The 12,490-nt window shown below is 60.9% G+C and overlaps 1 protein-coding gene across 1 annotated transcript in view; it reads right to left on the bottom strand.

Moving 5' to 3' along the window:
• Window positions 1-996: 996 nt before the first annotated feature.
• The window catches only part of PLXNA1 (plexin A1), a 54,281-nt gene continuing 42,787 nt past the window's right edge, over window positions 997-12,490 (bottom strand). The window contains exons 24-32 of the mRNA XM_025376034.1: window positions 10,358-10,504; window positions 10,104-10,263; window positions 9,331-9,434; window positions 8,891-8,987; window positions 8,361-8,551; window positions 8,010-8,179; window positions 5,811-6,023; window positions 5,573-5,723; window positions 997-4,491 (exon numbers count right to left, since the gene is read on the bottom strand). Of these exons, the coding sequence (XP_025231819.1) occupies window positions 4,396-4,491; window positions 5,573-5,723; window positions 5,811-6,023; window positions 8,010-8,179; window positions 8,361-8,551; window positions 8,891-8,987; window positions 9,331-9,434; window positions 10,104-10,263; window positions 10,358-10,504 (1,329 nt within the window). The 3' untranslated portion in view covers window positions 997-4,395. The remainder of the gene's footprint in view (window positions 4,492-5,572; window positions 5,724-5,810; window positions 6,024-8,009; window positions 8,180-8,360; window positions 8,552-8,890; window positions 8,988-9,330; window positions 9,435-10,103; window positions 10,264-10,357; window positions 10,505-12,490) is intronic.

Raw genomic sequence — 12,490 nt, 5'->3', positions numbered from 1 at the left:
AGCCCTAGCAACGAGTCCATGGAGAGGCTGGAGGGAGACAGGTGGGAGCTTGGGGGTGGTGGGGAGGGCCTGGGGTCCCAAGGGCCTAGGTTTGGGCAGGCTGCTGCTTACCACCCTGTGGCTGGGACACATTGTGCAACCTCTGTTTGCTTCAATTCCTCAGCTTCAGCTGCAGCTGCCACCAACCTCACAACTTCCAGGGTTGCTGGAAGTCCCAGTGAGTTCACTTACAGGCAGTGAGTACTCAGATGGTCAAGCCTGGGGTCTGCCTGAAGACACAGCTACAAAGCAGGTGCCCAGGACCCTTGGGGATGTGTCACACCTGACCCTGCACCCACCCTCTGTGGCAGGAGCAGCCACCCCTGTTGGTCCATGGATGAAATGAGCCCAGGGATGGGGCCACTGACCAAAGCCATGCACTGGCAGAAGCTGCGTCCACACCTCCATCATTAGTATCTGTACACATTTTCATGAGATGAAGCAGCATAGCCTGTCTCTGTTGGAAAGACCAACATTTTTCAAACCCAGTTCCTTGCCTGCGAATCTGGGAAACACAATTCCAGCCTTGGCTACTGAAGGCAGGGGGCCCAGGACTGCAGCCTCGGATCCCCCAGGCTGTTGCCTATGGGCCCCTCGGGGTCAGAATCTGATTTTAGTTAACAAGGCACCCCGAAATGCCTGCCTTGCAGCATGGGCTGGAAGCAACTGCTCCGAGCTAGGGGTGCCATGGGAGAATCGCCTGGGGAGCATATAAAAGTGACCACCGCTCAGCCCCAGGAAGCTCCAAGGCTCCAGTGGGAGTCAGGCACTGGTGTTTTAGCTTCTGCCAAGGGCTCCAATGTGTCACCTGGACTGAGCGCACCCAGCTCACAGAGTGTGGCCATCTGTCCTGGGTGTGGCTGAGTCTCCCAGGGAGAGACGCTTCGGTGCTTGGGATGTGCCTGTGCTCCTGCAACCGCCCCTGCCTCCCAGCAAGGAAAACCTGGAGCCAAGAGCTTTTAGCAAAAATGTTTAATCTCTCCTTAATGTGTGTGTTTATTTACAAGTACTAAATCTGAAGAACAGTAAAATAGGAAATAGCCGTATATGTACACATCTGAGGGCCGGGCCCACAGTCATTGGTGCTGCTTCTGCAAAGAGCCCCGGCTGAGGGTGCCCGCCCGGACCGTCCGAGGGATCGCTCTTCTTCTGGGAGGGGGTTCTGCGGCGTTAAAGGACAGCTAATTGTGGGCTTTGTCTTAAAAATATCTCTCTCTCTAAATATATCTATTCTAGCTGTGTAGCACCAACGTGAGCCACTGAATCCAGACAGGGAGAGAGCCAGGGCGAAGGCTCTGGTGGGATGGCACGCCGCTCCGGGCTCTGCCCCGGACTCCACGCTGCAGGTCTTGGGGCCCCCAGCTCTTCAGGCCAAGGGGCCGGTGGTCCTGGGGCTGGGGAGCACAGGGGAAGCTCGAGGTATATCAAGAGGCCAGGCTCCCAGGCGGAGGCGTGAGCTGTTCCAGCACTCCTGAGCCAGGCGCGGGGAGAGGGAGGACACGGAACAGGGTAGGAAATGCTGTGGAAAGCAAGTGGCGGCAGCAGCACGCCAGGTGGGTGTCGGTTTCACAGCACATGTGCCGCAGCCCCGGCTCCTGCAGACACAGGGCCCACGGGAGCCGCTCACTGCTGCTGGGCACAGAGCGGACTCCAACGGCAGTTCCTACCAGGGCCTCCAGCCCCAGGCCAGAGCTCTCGGGTGCTGCAGTTAGGCGCACAGTGGGAACCAGTGACAAGTGGGAACTGGGACCCAACTCCACGACCTGGCAGAGGGAGGTATGGTGTAGCTCGGAGACTGCTGTCCCAGTAGACAGCACGGGTAGTCGGCTTGATCCTTGCGCATGTAAACAGATACTGCTAAAGTGCTTGCGCCTAGACACAGCCATGTGCTCTGTGGTGGCCAGGCCCCCGCCACACGCCCCTGTGGGAACTGCTCCATATGAGGCCTGTGGTGCACCCCCTTCATCACCACTGTCGTCCCCACCTCCCGCCCATGCTACTCACATGGACAAGGGCACCCTGGCAGGGTAGAGCAGGGCACAAGGCCTGAGGGTGGGGGTTGGAACTGGATTCTGAAGGTGATGCAGGAGCCCCTATCTAACCCGTGAGGAACTGGAAGAACCAGGGACTTCAACCTGAAGCCAGCATCCAGGGAAGACTTCGGGGGAAACTGAGGTTCCCACCCCACCGCAGCCAGGAAGCATCGGAAGATAGGTGGAGGCGGGACGGGAAGGCTCATTTCATCCATGGACCAACAGGGCTGGCTGCTCCTGCCGCAGAGGGTGGGAATCCCAGACAATGCTAGGGGCTACTGAAAAAAACAGCCCAGCCACTATATATGGACTGGCCCCCAGAGTCAGCTCTGGCCCCCAAGTCTACCCAGGGAGTAAGCCCACCTCCTCAGTGGGCTGGCGGCAGAGGCGGGCCCAGGCCTGAGCTGGGCATGGCAGCAGCAGAACGCCCCAGCCCTGGCACGGTGCCCACGGGGCCAGTGAGCTCTGAGTCAGCAGTCACCCACTCCACACCGACCCACATTCAGGGGAGGGGCGGGTCTCTGTGGCGTCATCTGGCTCACGCTGCTCAGGAGGGGCGACTGCGAGACTGGCACACCCCGTGGGGCCGAGTGCTCTCCTTGGGCCTGGCCGAGGATTCGAGGCTGGGGCTGGCCACAGTTAGCTGTCCCTTAAAGTCCATGGGATCTTCGGTACCATCAAAAAAGTGACCTTGAAAAGGGGATGGACCGCTTGTTTGCTTTTACAAGTGACTAATTAAAAAACATAAAAAAAGGTCTAACAACCTCTAGTATTCAACACTTGCAGTTTTAAAAAGATCAACTCAGACTAAACGCTAGCACAATCATGCATGCCCCGTGGTGCCACGGCACCCCGGAGGCTCTCAGGGTCAGCAGGAAGTCCTTTCCTTGTCATGTCAAACCAAAACAGCGGCCCGCAGGTCAGGGGACTTCAGGGCTGCTCCACTCCAGGGAGGCTCCGGCCACTTTCTCCACAGTCATTTGGCATTGCTTTCCCACTGCCTTCATTTTTTTGTTCAAATCGTCTTTAAAATTCCTCTTCAGTTAATGTACAGTACCCCACTGGGGCTGGAGCCTGAGGCTAGAGCCACATATATATATGTGCATATATATACATGTACAGCTTTCTTTTAAGAATGCATTCTCTCTTGCTGAGGGCAAGGGTGGACACCGCTGGCCTCCAGTCCCTCTGGTCACTGCCCGTCACTCATGGCCCAGATAGATCCAGGCCACTGCAGGCCAGAGGGGCCCTGCCACAGACCTCAAGGCCCAAGCAGAGTGCAGCAGAATTTTTTCCCCTACAAACAAAAACAGTCCCCAGATGTCCCACTGCTCTGGAGGGGCCAGGACCCTGCTGAGATGCCACACTGGAAGCCGCCGGGGCAGGGACAGAGAGAGTGGAGAGAGAGGAGTGCTCAGGGGCTGCCCTCAGGGGCTCCATGGCGGGGAGCTCGGCCTACCCTTGAAGGCAGCTGCCAGGGCAGCCTGCGTAGGACGCGGAGGGGAATAAATAACGGGAACGTGCTCTCTGTGACCCAGGGCCCCTGGCCCAGTGGCTCCCAGAGGCACAGCCCTGAGGACGGAGAGGGGCTGCCCGGTCCGTCTGGAAGCCACCCAGGAGTCTGAGCAGCCTGGCCCACAGCCCCTCCATAGGAGGGAGCAGGGACTCTCTGGGGCGAGGTGGATGTGGTGCTCCGGCCTCGGCCACGCAGAGCACGCGGTGAATCTGAGGATGGCAGCGGTGCAGCGGGCGTGGGTGCTGGATGTGGGAGGCGGTGGCAATGGGCCCAGACTGACTTGAGCTCCTCTTGCCCGGCTATGGGCTTTTTGCCTCTTTCTCCAGCTGCCAACCGGACCCCCAGACCCTCAGACTCTGCCGCCTGGGGGCAGCTTGGGAAGCCGGGAATGCTGACACCCCCAGCCTCTTGTCCTGGTCTCAAGGGGACAGCCCAAGCTGGCTACCCCTCCCCCTGGAGGGCCCTGGCCTCACCCCTCAGCCCCTCAGAGGTCAGCCCTTCTCCCATGAAGGCCACCAGGCAGCTCTTGCCAGGCAATGAAGGTCCTTGGCCGGCCTAAGCACCCTGTGCTGTCCCGGCCCCTGAGCAAGCAGCTGTGTGCGCAGCTGTGGTGTGGCAGGTACCATCACCTCCACACAGGAAGAGCCGGGACCTGGCCGGGCGAGGCAGGGGAGGGAGGGCCGGGCAGTCGCTGCACTGCGGCGGCCCGAGCACCACCGGACACTCCACACGCATGCGGCGAGGGCTGCCCCGGTCCCTGCTCAGCCGCCCTCACGCTGCGTCCTGCTGGACGATCACAGCCGGGACTCAGCTGCTCAGGGCCATCGTGTCCACCACCTGCTCCAGCTTGCTCCGCAGCCGCTGCCGCCGCGCCTGCTCGTCCTTCTCCAGGGCTGCCAGGATCTGCAGGGCCAGGAGAGCTGTCAGCATGCCGGGCCACCAGCCTCCACACACTCAGCAGGCCCAGGGCGGATGCCTCCAGAACAGGTACCAGAGGTTCAACCCCATCTATCCCTGGCCAAGGGACCTTGGTTGTGAGCCTGGACCCTCCAGGACCCCAATACGGAGAATGAGCCCCACCCCTGTCATCATCCTACCCTCACCCCCTAAAACAGCAGGCTCTGATCCTTTGGCTGCCTGGCTATGCTGCTGACATGTCTCCATCCAGTCCTCACACCCTGGGGTTTCTGTGCCCCTTTAAAGCAGAGCTCCTCAGAGAGCCTCAGCTCCCATTTCCCTGGTAAGCCCCAGGACCCCAGGCTTTTGTCTCCACCCCCCACCCTAATACATATGGTCTCTGGTTGCTCCTCTGCTCCCCTGGGGCACCTGCCTGAGGACAGCCCTCTGCCTCCTGCCTGCCTCCTGCGGCACCCTGGGAAGGCTCCTTGCCTCTGCTGCACCTGCCCCGGCCTCCCCAGGGTGGCTCTGGTTCACTCCCGTGGCCTTCCCAGCCCTCAGAGCTTTGGCACAGGCTGAGCCTGTCCTGCCTTCTGGCCCTGTGCTCTTGTCCTGTGCGGCCCAGGAGCCAGTCCTTCCTGGATGTCTCCTGGACCCCTTCCCCAGTTCCATGTACGTGGCCTCACTCCAAGTCAGCAGAAAAGATACTGAAAGGAAAGCTCTGCCAAGACCCTATGCCCAGCCCTGGAGACGCTGGTCCAGCCTGGAAAACCCTGAAATGTGCCCCTCAGGGAAGTTGCTCATCACCCACACACCCTCTCCCTCAGGAAGAAGCTGCCATCCCATCTTCCCCACCGCTGACCCCACATGGCTGCACACAGTGACTCCACCACGGCCTTCTCCGCTCGGCCTGGCAGGCTCCCTCCTGGCACCAAGGAACCAGGTGGCCAGCGGGTACAGAGGAGTGAAGGTGGCCCATGGCAGCCCAGAGATTCAGGGAGAGGTGGCAGGGTTGGGCAGAGCAGGTGGCTGTGACAGGGGCCAGCGAGTCCTCCCAGCCCAGCCTGTGGGCTCCCATGGTGTTCACCTCATCCTTGTACTTGGTGATGTAGGAGTAGATCTCGTGCAAGGCGCTCATGCTGTTGAACTGGCTCAGGTGCAGGCGGGACTGCTCAGCCAGATACGCACTCATGTCCTGGTCGCTGATGGCCGGCATCTTGGCGATGTCCGCATAGTACCTGCAGGTGAGTGGCCAGGTGGGCACATAAGCAGAGTCCAGGCTGCCCCCCAGGCCACTGCCCCCAACCCCTGCCCCCTCCGCCCACCTCTCCACCCAGCTCTTGTAGTTGGGGATGTCCTTGGCGTAGAGCAGCTTGTTGGAGGGCGAGTCCTTGCCCAGCTTGTGCTCAGAGGTGGAGCAGGAGTCCATGAAGGTCTGGGCCACCACCGACAAGCAGGCGTCCGTGATGCTGTTCTTGTGAATGTCGAACACAAACTGTGGGTTCTTGATCACATTCACCCAGAAGCGCAGGGGCAGGCTGCAGGTGAGAGTCCAGGCGCCGCTCAGACAGGCCTCTGCTCCCTCCTGAGCAGCGACCTTGTGGCCCTCCTGGCTCCGAATCCAAAGTGGGCATGGCTTTCCATGCAGATGAGGAAACGAGGCCCACAGAGGTACAGGGCCCATGGGTAAGTGAGGGCCGTCCCCTGTCGCCCAACCAGAGATGTGCTGCTCCCACCACCTGCATCTCACGCAGAGCATCACAAGACAGGCGTGCTCAAATGCACTCGGTTGCACAAGGGCAAGATGTGACCAGGCCCTCAGGGGCCCACTCCACACAGCCACCGCCCTCCTAGGCCTGCATGCTGGCTTGCACTCCTGGCTCCTGCACTGAGACCTGCAGCTCAGCTCTGGCTCAGGAGACCCATTCCTACAGAGACCAGCCCTCTGTGCCCCAAACACCACCTAAGGGACTGCCATCAGCTGGGCTGCCTGGCAGCATTGGCCACATGTGGCTGCTTAACTTAAATGAAGTCAAGAGCCCAGACCCTCAGCCACACCAGTGCCATTTGAAACGCTCAGGAGCCACCACCCTGGACAGCACGGGTCTAGAATGTTCAACTGTGACAGAACATTCTCCCAGAGCATGCTGATTTGGAGACACTGTGTCCCTGGAGGCCCCCCTCTCCTGCTGTGCCCAATCAGCATGGCCCAGGAGAGGGGCTTCGTGACACTTTATCTCAACCCAAGACTCCGCGAGCAGTGGGTGGAGCTGGGACAGGTTGGGGTGGCTGCATCCCAGGTTTGGGAAGCAACACATGGGCTGGACAAGACCAAGTCAGGGGTGGCTGCTGGCCTGGGAGCCTGCAGAGGTGGCAGGGACAGTCCAGGAGAGAGGGGAGCTAAGACAGTGGAGGTCTCCCTGGTGGGAGATCCCAGCAGGATGCAGGGTGAGGAGGGGCACTTCCTGGTGAAGCAGGGTCCAGCCATATAGGTGACGGCATCCACCTGACCCCAAGTATGGGGGAGCAGTCCCACCCCAGAACCCCTGGGCCATGCAGTTTGTGGGGGCTGGTGCACAGAGAGGCGCTCCCCTGCAGCAGGCAAGGGTGGGGCTGTCTGCTGGGGTGGGGGCCACACACACACACACACACACACACAGCAGGGACCTGCTCCAGGAGCTAGGGTGTGGCTAGGGTGTGCCAACCGGGGCAGGGGGCTACAGACCAGAGCCTGGGGGTCCTGAGTAAGAAGTGAGGCCAAGGGCTGGCCTGCCTGTGTGGCAGAGAGAAAGCCAACATTGCCAAGTTGGGCAGCCCATGACCAGGGAAGAAGCAGGTCACTGTCCCAGAAGTAGGCCAGGCCAGAGGAAAGCAAGGGACTAGCTGGCCAGGGACGCAGACACTCTGGGGAGAGGCCACTCAGAGGCTAGGTGCCTCTTCATAACGAAACTCAGCCTCACAGAGCCCCAGCTCACATTGGTGTAGCTGTGCACGGTGCAGTCTGGGCAGGCCCTGCTCTGTACTCCACCTGCTCCATGAGATCGTGGCAAGTAGCTGGGTCTCTGGGCCTCAGTAAGCAGGCTCTGGCCCGGCCCTGCACTGCAGTGGGGAGGCTGTAAATTCTTCGCACTAAAGAGTACCAGGAGTACCTGCAATCCCTGTTGCCCTCATCACTGCAACCAGCTGGCTCAGGGCTGGTCCAGTGTGCCCTGTTTCTCATGCTGCAGCCCACACTCATATCTGCACAGCTGTGCACACCCAGGGCCACTCACACCTGCACACAGTTCCTGCAGCAGTGGGAGGGGCTCAGCAGCTGGAGCAGAGGGTGAGCCATGGGTCAAGGGGCACAGGCAGATAGGGAAGGCCAGTTAGCACAGGGCTGGCCTGCCATGCCCCTGCTGGGTTGTGTCCCCATGCCAAGAAGCCCCAATTGCGGGGTCCTGATCAGAACAGGCCCTCGGGCCCTGGGAACGCATCTGGCCTGGCCCTGGGGGATGCCGCTCCGCACCCCCACCCTGCGTTACCAGTTGCTCTTCCAGGTGTGGCGCACGTCGGCATCGTGGATCTGGTGCTTGTCAGCCTGCTCGTCCAGGAAGTCGAACATATACTTGATGGCCAGCGGCAGGGCCGAGCCCCGGTGTGCCGTGCTGAAGATGGTCTCAAACAGGTCGTCCACAAACTTCTGCAGCGTGCCCTGCGGGGGGCAGGCAGGGACACTGAGCTCCAGGGCTCTGCCTGGCTGCCTACACCTCCTGGGTGACTAGGCAAGTGGCCATGGGAGCAGCGTGGGGGTGAGGGCCTTGCTCCGGGCTTGGCGCTTTCTCCGAGCTCGGTTGGCCCAGCGTCCCCTGCCCCCATCTGCCAGCCAGGCCCACCTTGGTGGCCAGTAGCCGCGTCAGGTAGATCTCCGAGACCATCTTGCTGCCACGGTCGCCCTCGCGCTGGTCCAGGTGGTCGTGGTTCTTCACCAGGTGCCACAGCTTGGTGCCGCTCTCCAGGTCCGGCGTGATCATGGGTGTGCGCGAGCGCAGGCTGTCGGGGCTGCTGGCCGTGCGCAGCATGCTCTCTGCAGCACCAGGCTGTCAGCGCCCGTGTTGGCTGGCACCCCACGCCCCCCGCCCGAGGCTCAGTTTCCCCATCTGAAAGCTGGGGATGGCACCCCCACCCATGTGGGATTTTGGGGCAGCCAATGACACCACAAAGGTGGCATAATTGTGTATGGACACACAGTTGAGGGGAGGCACAGCCTCCGGAGTTGGAGGGTAGGGTCAAGAATGCAAGTGACAGGCTTGACACCGGCCCCTGGGTCCTCCCGTCCAGCTGCTGCAGCGTGGGAGCCCGGGGGACGTCCTGCCCAGGCCAGGGACCCATACGCTGCCCTCTCGCCCGCTGCCTGGCCCCTCACCGTATCTGCTGAGGGACTTGGTGAAGGTGGAGGAGTTGGAGATGTTGTAGGCGGACGTCTGCTTGGGCACCAGTGCCACCGAGGACCCGTCTGTCACCTGTGGGCAGAGGGCCGGGGACCCTGTGACCCACCAGGGTGCCCCTGCACCACCAGACTCCTGCTCCCTGGCTGGGAACCCAAGTGACACCCTAGTGCTGTGCCTGGAGACAGCCACCTCACTCAGTCTGGGTCTCTACATCAGGACAGCCCAGGACTGCCGGGCAAACCCACAAGCCCAGCTTGGGTCCTGGGATGGTCCACACACATACGTGACCACCTCCCCTCCTCTCCCTGACAGATCTCACTGCTGTCCAGCCCACATGCTGCAAACATTGGCAGCTGCGCTGTGGAAGCCCCAAGGGGAGGGAGGCCTGTGCTAGGGTCGGAGGGCCAGGAGCCACCTGGTAGTGAGCCAGTGTGTTCAGCCTCTTCCAATCGTTGTCAATCTTGGTGGTGACGTCCTCATCCTGCAGGATGATGCGTGCCATGCGGCCCTGGCGCCACTCTGCGGAGAGGAGGGAGTTGGAGGGTGGGGCCGCTGGGGCCTCTTTCCCTCCTCCATCACAGCAGTGATCCATCACACAGGTGGGACGGGGCCCACCTGCAGCTCCTAGCGCCAGCACAGACCAGGGACACATCTCCACACCTGCTGCGGCACCCTTAACCTGCCATAGCCCCCCGCAACCTGCCGCAGCCCTCCCAATCTGCCATAGCAACCCCAGCCTAAGGGGGTCTGCCCTGCCTTCCCCAAGCCTCAGGGCCCCAACTCCTCAGCCTGGCACCGAGGCTTCTACGGGGCCCCAGCCTCTCCAGTCACATCTGCTGCAGGACTCTGGGCCCCACCCCAAACCTGTCGCATCCCCTCTGGCCCTCAGTTGCTCCACCTGCCCCTCTCATGAGCCTGAGTATCCCCCTCAGGGCTCCAAGAGCCCACTGCCTCCCAGAGTACACTGGAACCCACCACCTCCCAGAGTCTCTGCCCAGGGCAGGGCAGCCACCCTCTACACCCAACCTGGGACTGGACAGCCCACTTGCCATTCCACTGTCCTCCAGACCAGCGCCAGCCTGGTGCGGAGGACTGGCCTGGACTTCCCCGCCAAGCTCAGTATTGGGCCATGGCCCTGCCCCTCTGCTCCAGCACACACCCCGGGCAGCCACGGCCCTGCCCGCTCACCCAGGTCCATGTCCGCGGCCTTGGGCCGCTGGGAGTAGGGCACGCCCTTGTAGGCAGCGTCCAGCAGCTTCTCCTTGGCCTGGGTGACTGTGTCACAGTCCAGCCCCTTCACCGGCACCTCAGGTGCATTCTCGTTCTCAGGGTTCACACAGTTCAGGGTCTGCGGGCGGGGTGGAGCAGGGCAGCAGTGTCAGCCCCACAATTGGGGGGTGGGGGGCACCAGGGCACCCAGGACAGAGGGTGGTCATGCTCACCAGCGTCTTGTAGTCAATCTGCTGCCGGATGAGCTTGTCCTCACTCAGGGAGTAGCGTGCCTCACCCGTGATGGCGTCGATGGGGCCCTTCTCCATCTGCTGCTTGATGGCGCAGTAGAGCATGAACAGCGGCTCCCCAGCGCACTCCTGTGGGGGAGATGGCATAAGGCTGCAGCCAGGACCCCCAAGTCTACCCCCTACCTGCCCCTCCACCCGTCCAGTGCCAGCCACGGTGTTCCCGGCAAGGAGAAATGAGCAGCACTTCCCAACTCTTTAGGAGGCAAGTATAGCCTTAGTCCCAAAGCCCAGCAGAGACTGCAAGAAAATCAGGAAACAAAACATACCCACCCCACCCTACAAATATCCCATGAAAACCCTAAATTACACACAAGCCAGGAGACGCCGTAGCATAGCAAGGAAAATGGCGTGGCACATGGGGCCTGCATCAAGGAGGGCCGAGGCCTGTCTATTTCACCCAGAAGTCTCCACAGGTCTCAGCAGGATCCCCGCCCAGCCCCAGCCTCCCAGGGGCCTGCTCCCCAGCTGGAGGTGTGCAGGACAAAGCTCCCCATGGCCCGCCGCCCGCGGCACAGGCGGACCCCATACTACACAACGTCAAGTGTGACTGTGATCCGCTGGCCTCTGAGGGACCACCCAGCTAGGCCCTCCATATTACTCTGGGACATACCTATGGTGTGTCATGGATGCTGACATACCCACCGGGGGAGGCTTGCTCACCCAGGGAGGTTCACCAGCACCCAAGCGCACAGCACAGGGCCAGTAGCACAGTCCCGGGCCCTCAGCGGGCACCTGACCACTCTGACCCCTCACCCTCTGGCTCCCCATGCTGTAGCATGAGAACTGCCTCCTGTCCCACCTCAGGGCCTTTGCAACTGCTGCCTCTACAACCAGAAATTTCCCCTGGTGTCTTCATGGGCCCTTCTGGACACAACCCAATGTGCCCTTTCCAGAAAGGCTTCCAGGGAGCTCCCAGCACACGTACCCCCAACCACCACCCCACTGGTCTCCCCCGCCATCTGCTGTTCTCTGAAGGAACCTGCGCACCCCTGCCAACCCCTCTGGAGTGGGAGCTGCCTGGCCTGCTCACCATACCCTACTGCCAGCACTGGCTGAGCCTGTGCATGGGACATCACAGACACTTGCTAGACGAACTGAGTGAATGGAGAGCTGTCCCTGAGAAACGTTCACATCTGGGCTGGCTGAGTCGGCCACAGAGGTGAGGCCCACCCAGAGACTAGGCACACGGTCTGCTGCAGGCCCTGCCTGCCCAAGGGCCTTCAGGTGTGTGTGCACCTCAATGGAGGGGCAGGCTTGGCAGCCCTGCTTCCTATCCAGCCCTGGCAAACAAACAGCAGCTCTGCTCCTGTAACCAGAGGCTTCAGGCACCTCGTTAGCATCTGCGGTAATTAGAGAGACAGCTGTTAAGACCATCCCAGACCTTCCAACAACATGCCTGTCTTTGAAATTATGTTTTATTTGCAAACTTGGTTTCATTAAGTTAGCCACGAAGGAGGAGGAAAAGGGGTGCAGATCTGGATGGAGAGCCATTAATGCGACAGGAAGACAAGAGCCTTTGAGGGTTTCCCAAAGTGAGACACCTGCCCAAGGGTTCCCAGGTCTGGCCTCAGAGAGTGAAAGGACCGCAGCTAGTCTCTGAAGGTCAGGGGAGTGCAGCTATTGGCCTAAGGTCACACAGCAAGAAACTGGAGAAGCCAAGATCTGAACCCAGATCCAGCTGACCCCAAAGCGCCTGCCCCATACAAGCCAGGTGTCCCCAGAGAAGGCTCAGGCTGAGCCGGGCATTTACACTCAACCCAGGCAGCAGGCCCCGCCCCACTCCACCCACTTCTTCAGCCAGGCCAGCCTGGAGGCTGCAAAGCAGGTTCCAAGAGCTCAGAGGCCAGGGAAGAGGAAGGCCCAGTCCTTTTCTTGTTGTAGCCTCAATCTCTTGTGCAGTGATGGGGGAAAAGGAAGACCTCAGACTCCTCCCAGCACCAGTCAGGAATGTGCAAAAACTGCCCAACAAAAAGTGCCACTTTTCTAATAGAAGGATAATACAGGCAGTTCCAGAAATGACATTACCACAAGCACTTCTCCACGGTGGGCATGGGG

The sequence above is a fragment of the Theropithecus gelada genome, chromosome 2 (assembly GCF_003255815.1).
Source record: "Theropithecus gelada isolate Dixy chromosome 2, Tgel_1.0, whole genome shotgun sequence".
Classification (NCBI taxonomy): Eukaryota; Metazoa; Chordata; class Mammalia; order Primates; family Cercopithecidae; genus Theropithecus; species Theropithecus gelada.
Note: the sequence above shows the minus strand (reverse complement) of the source record. Positions and strands in the feature narration are given on the sequence as shown.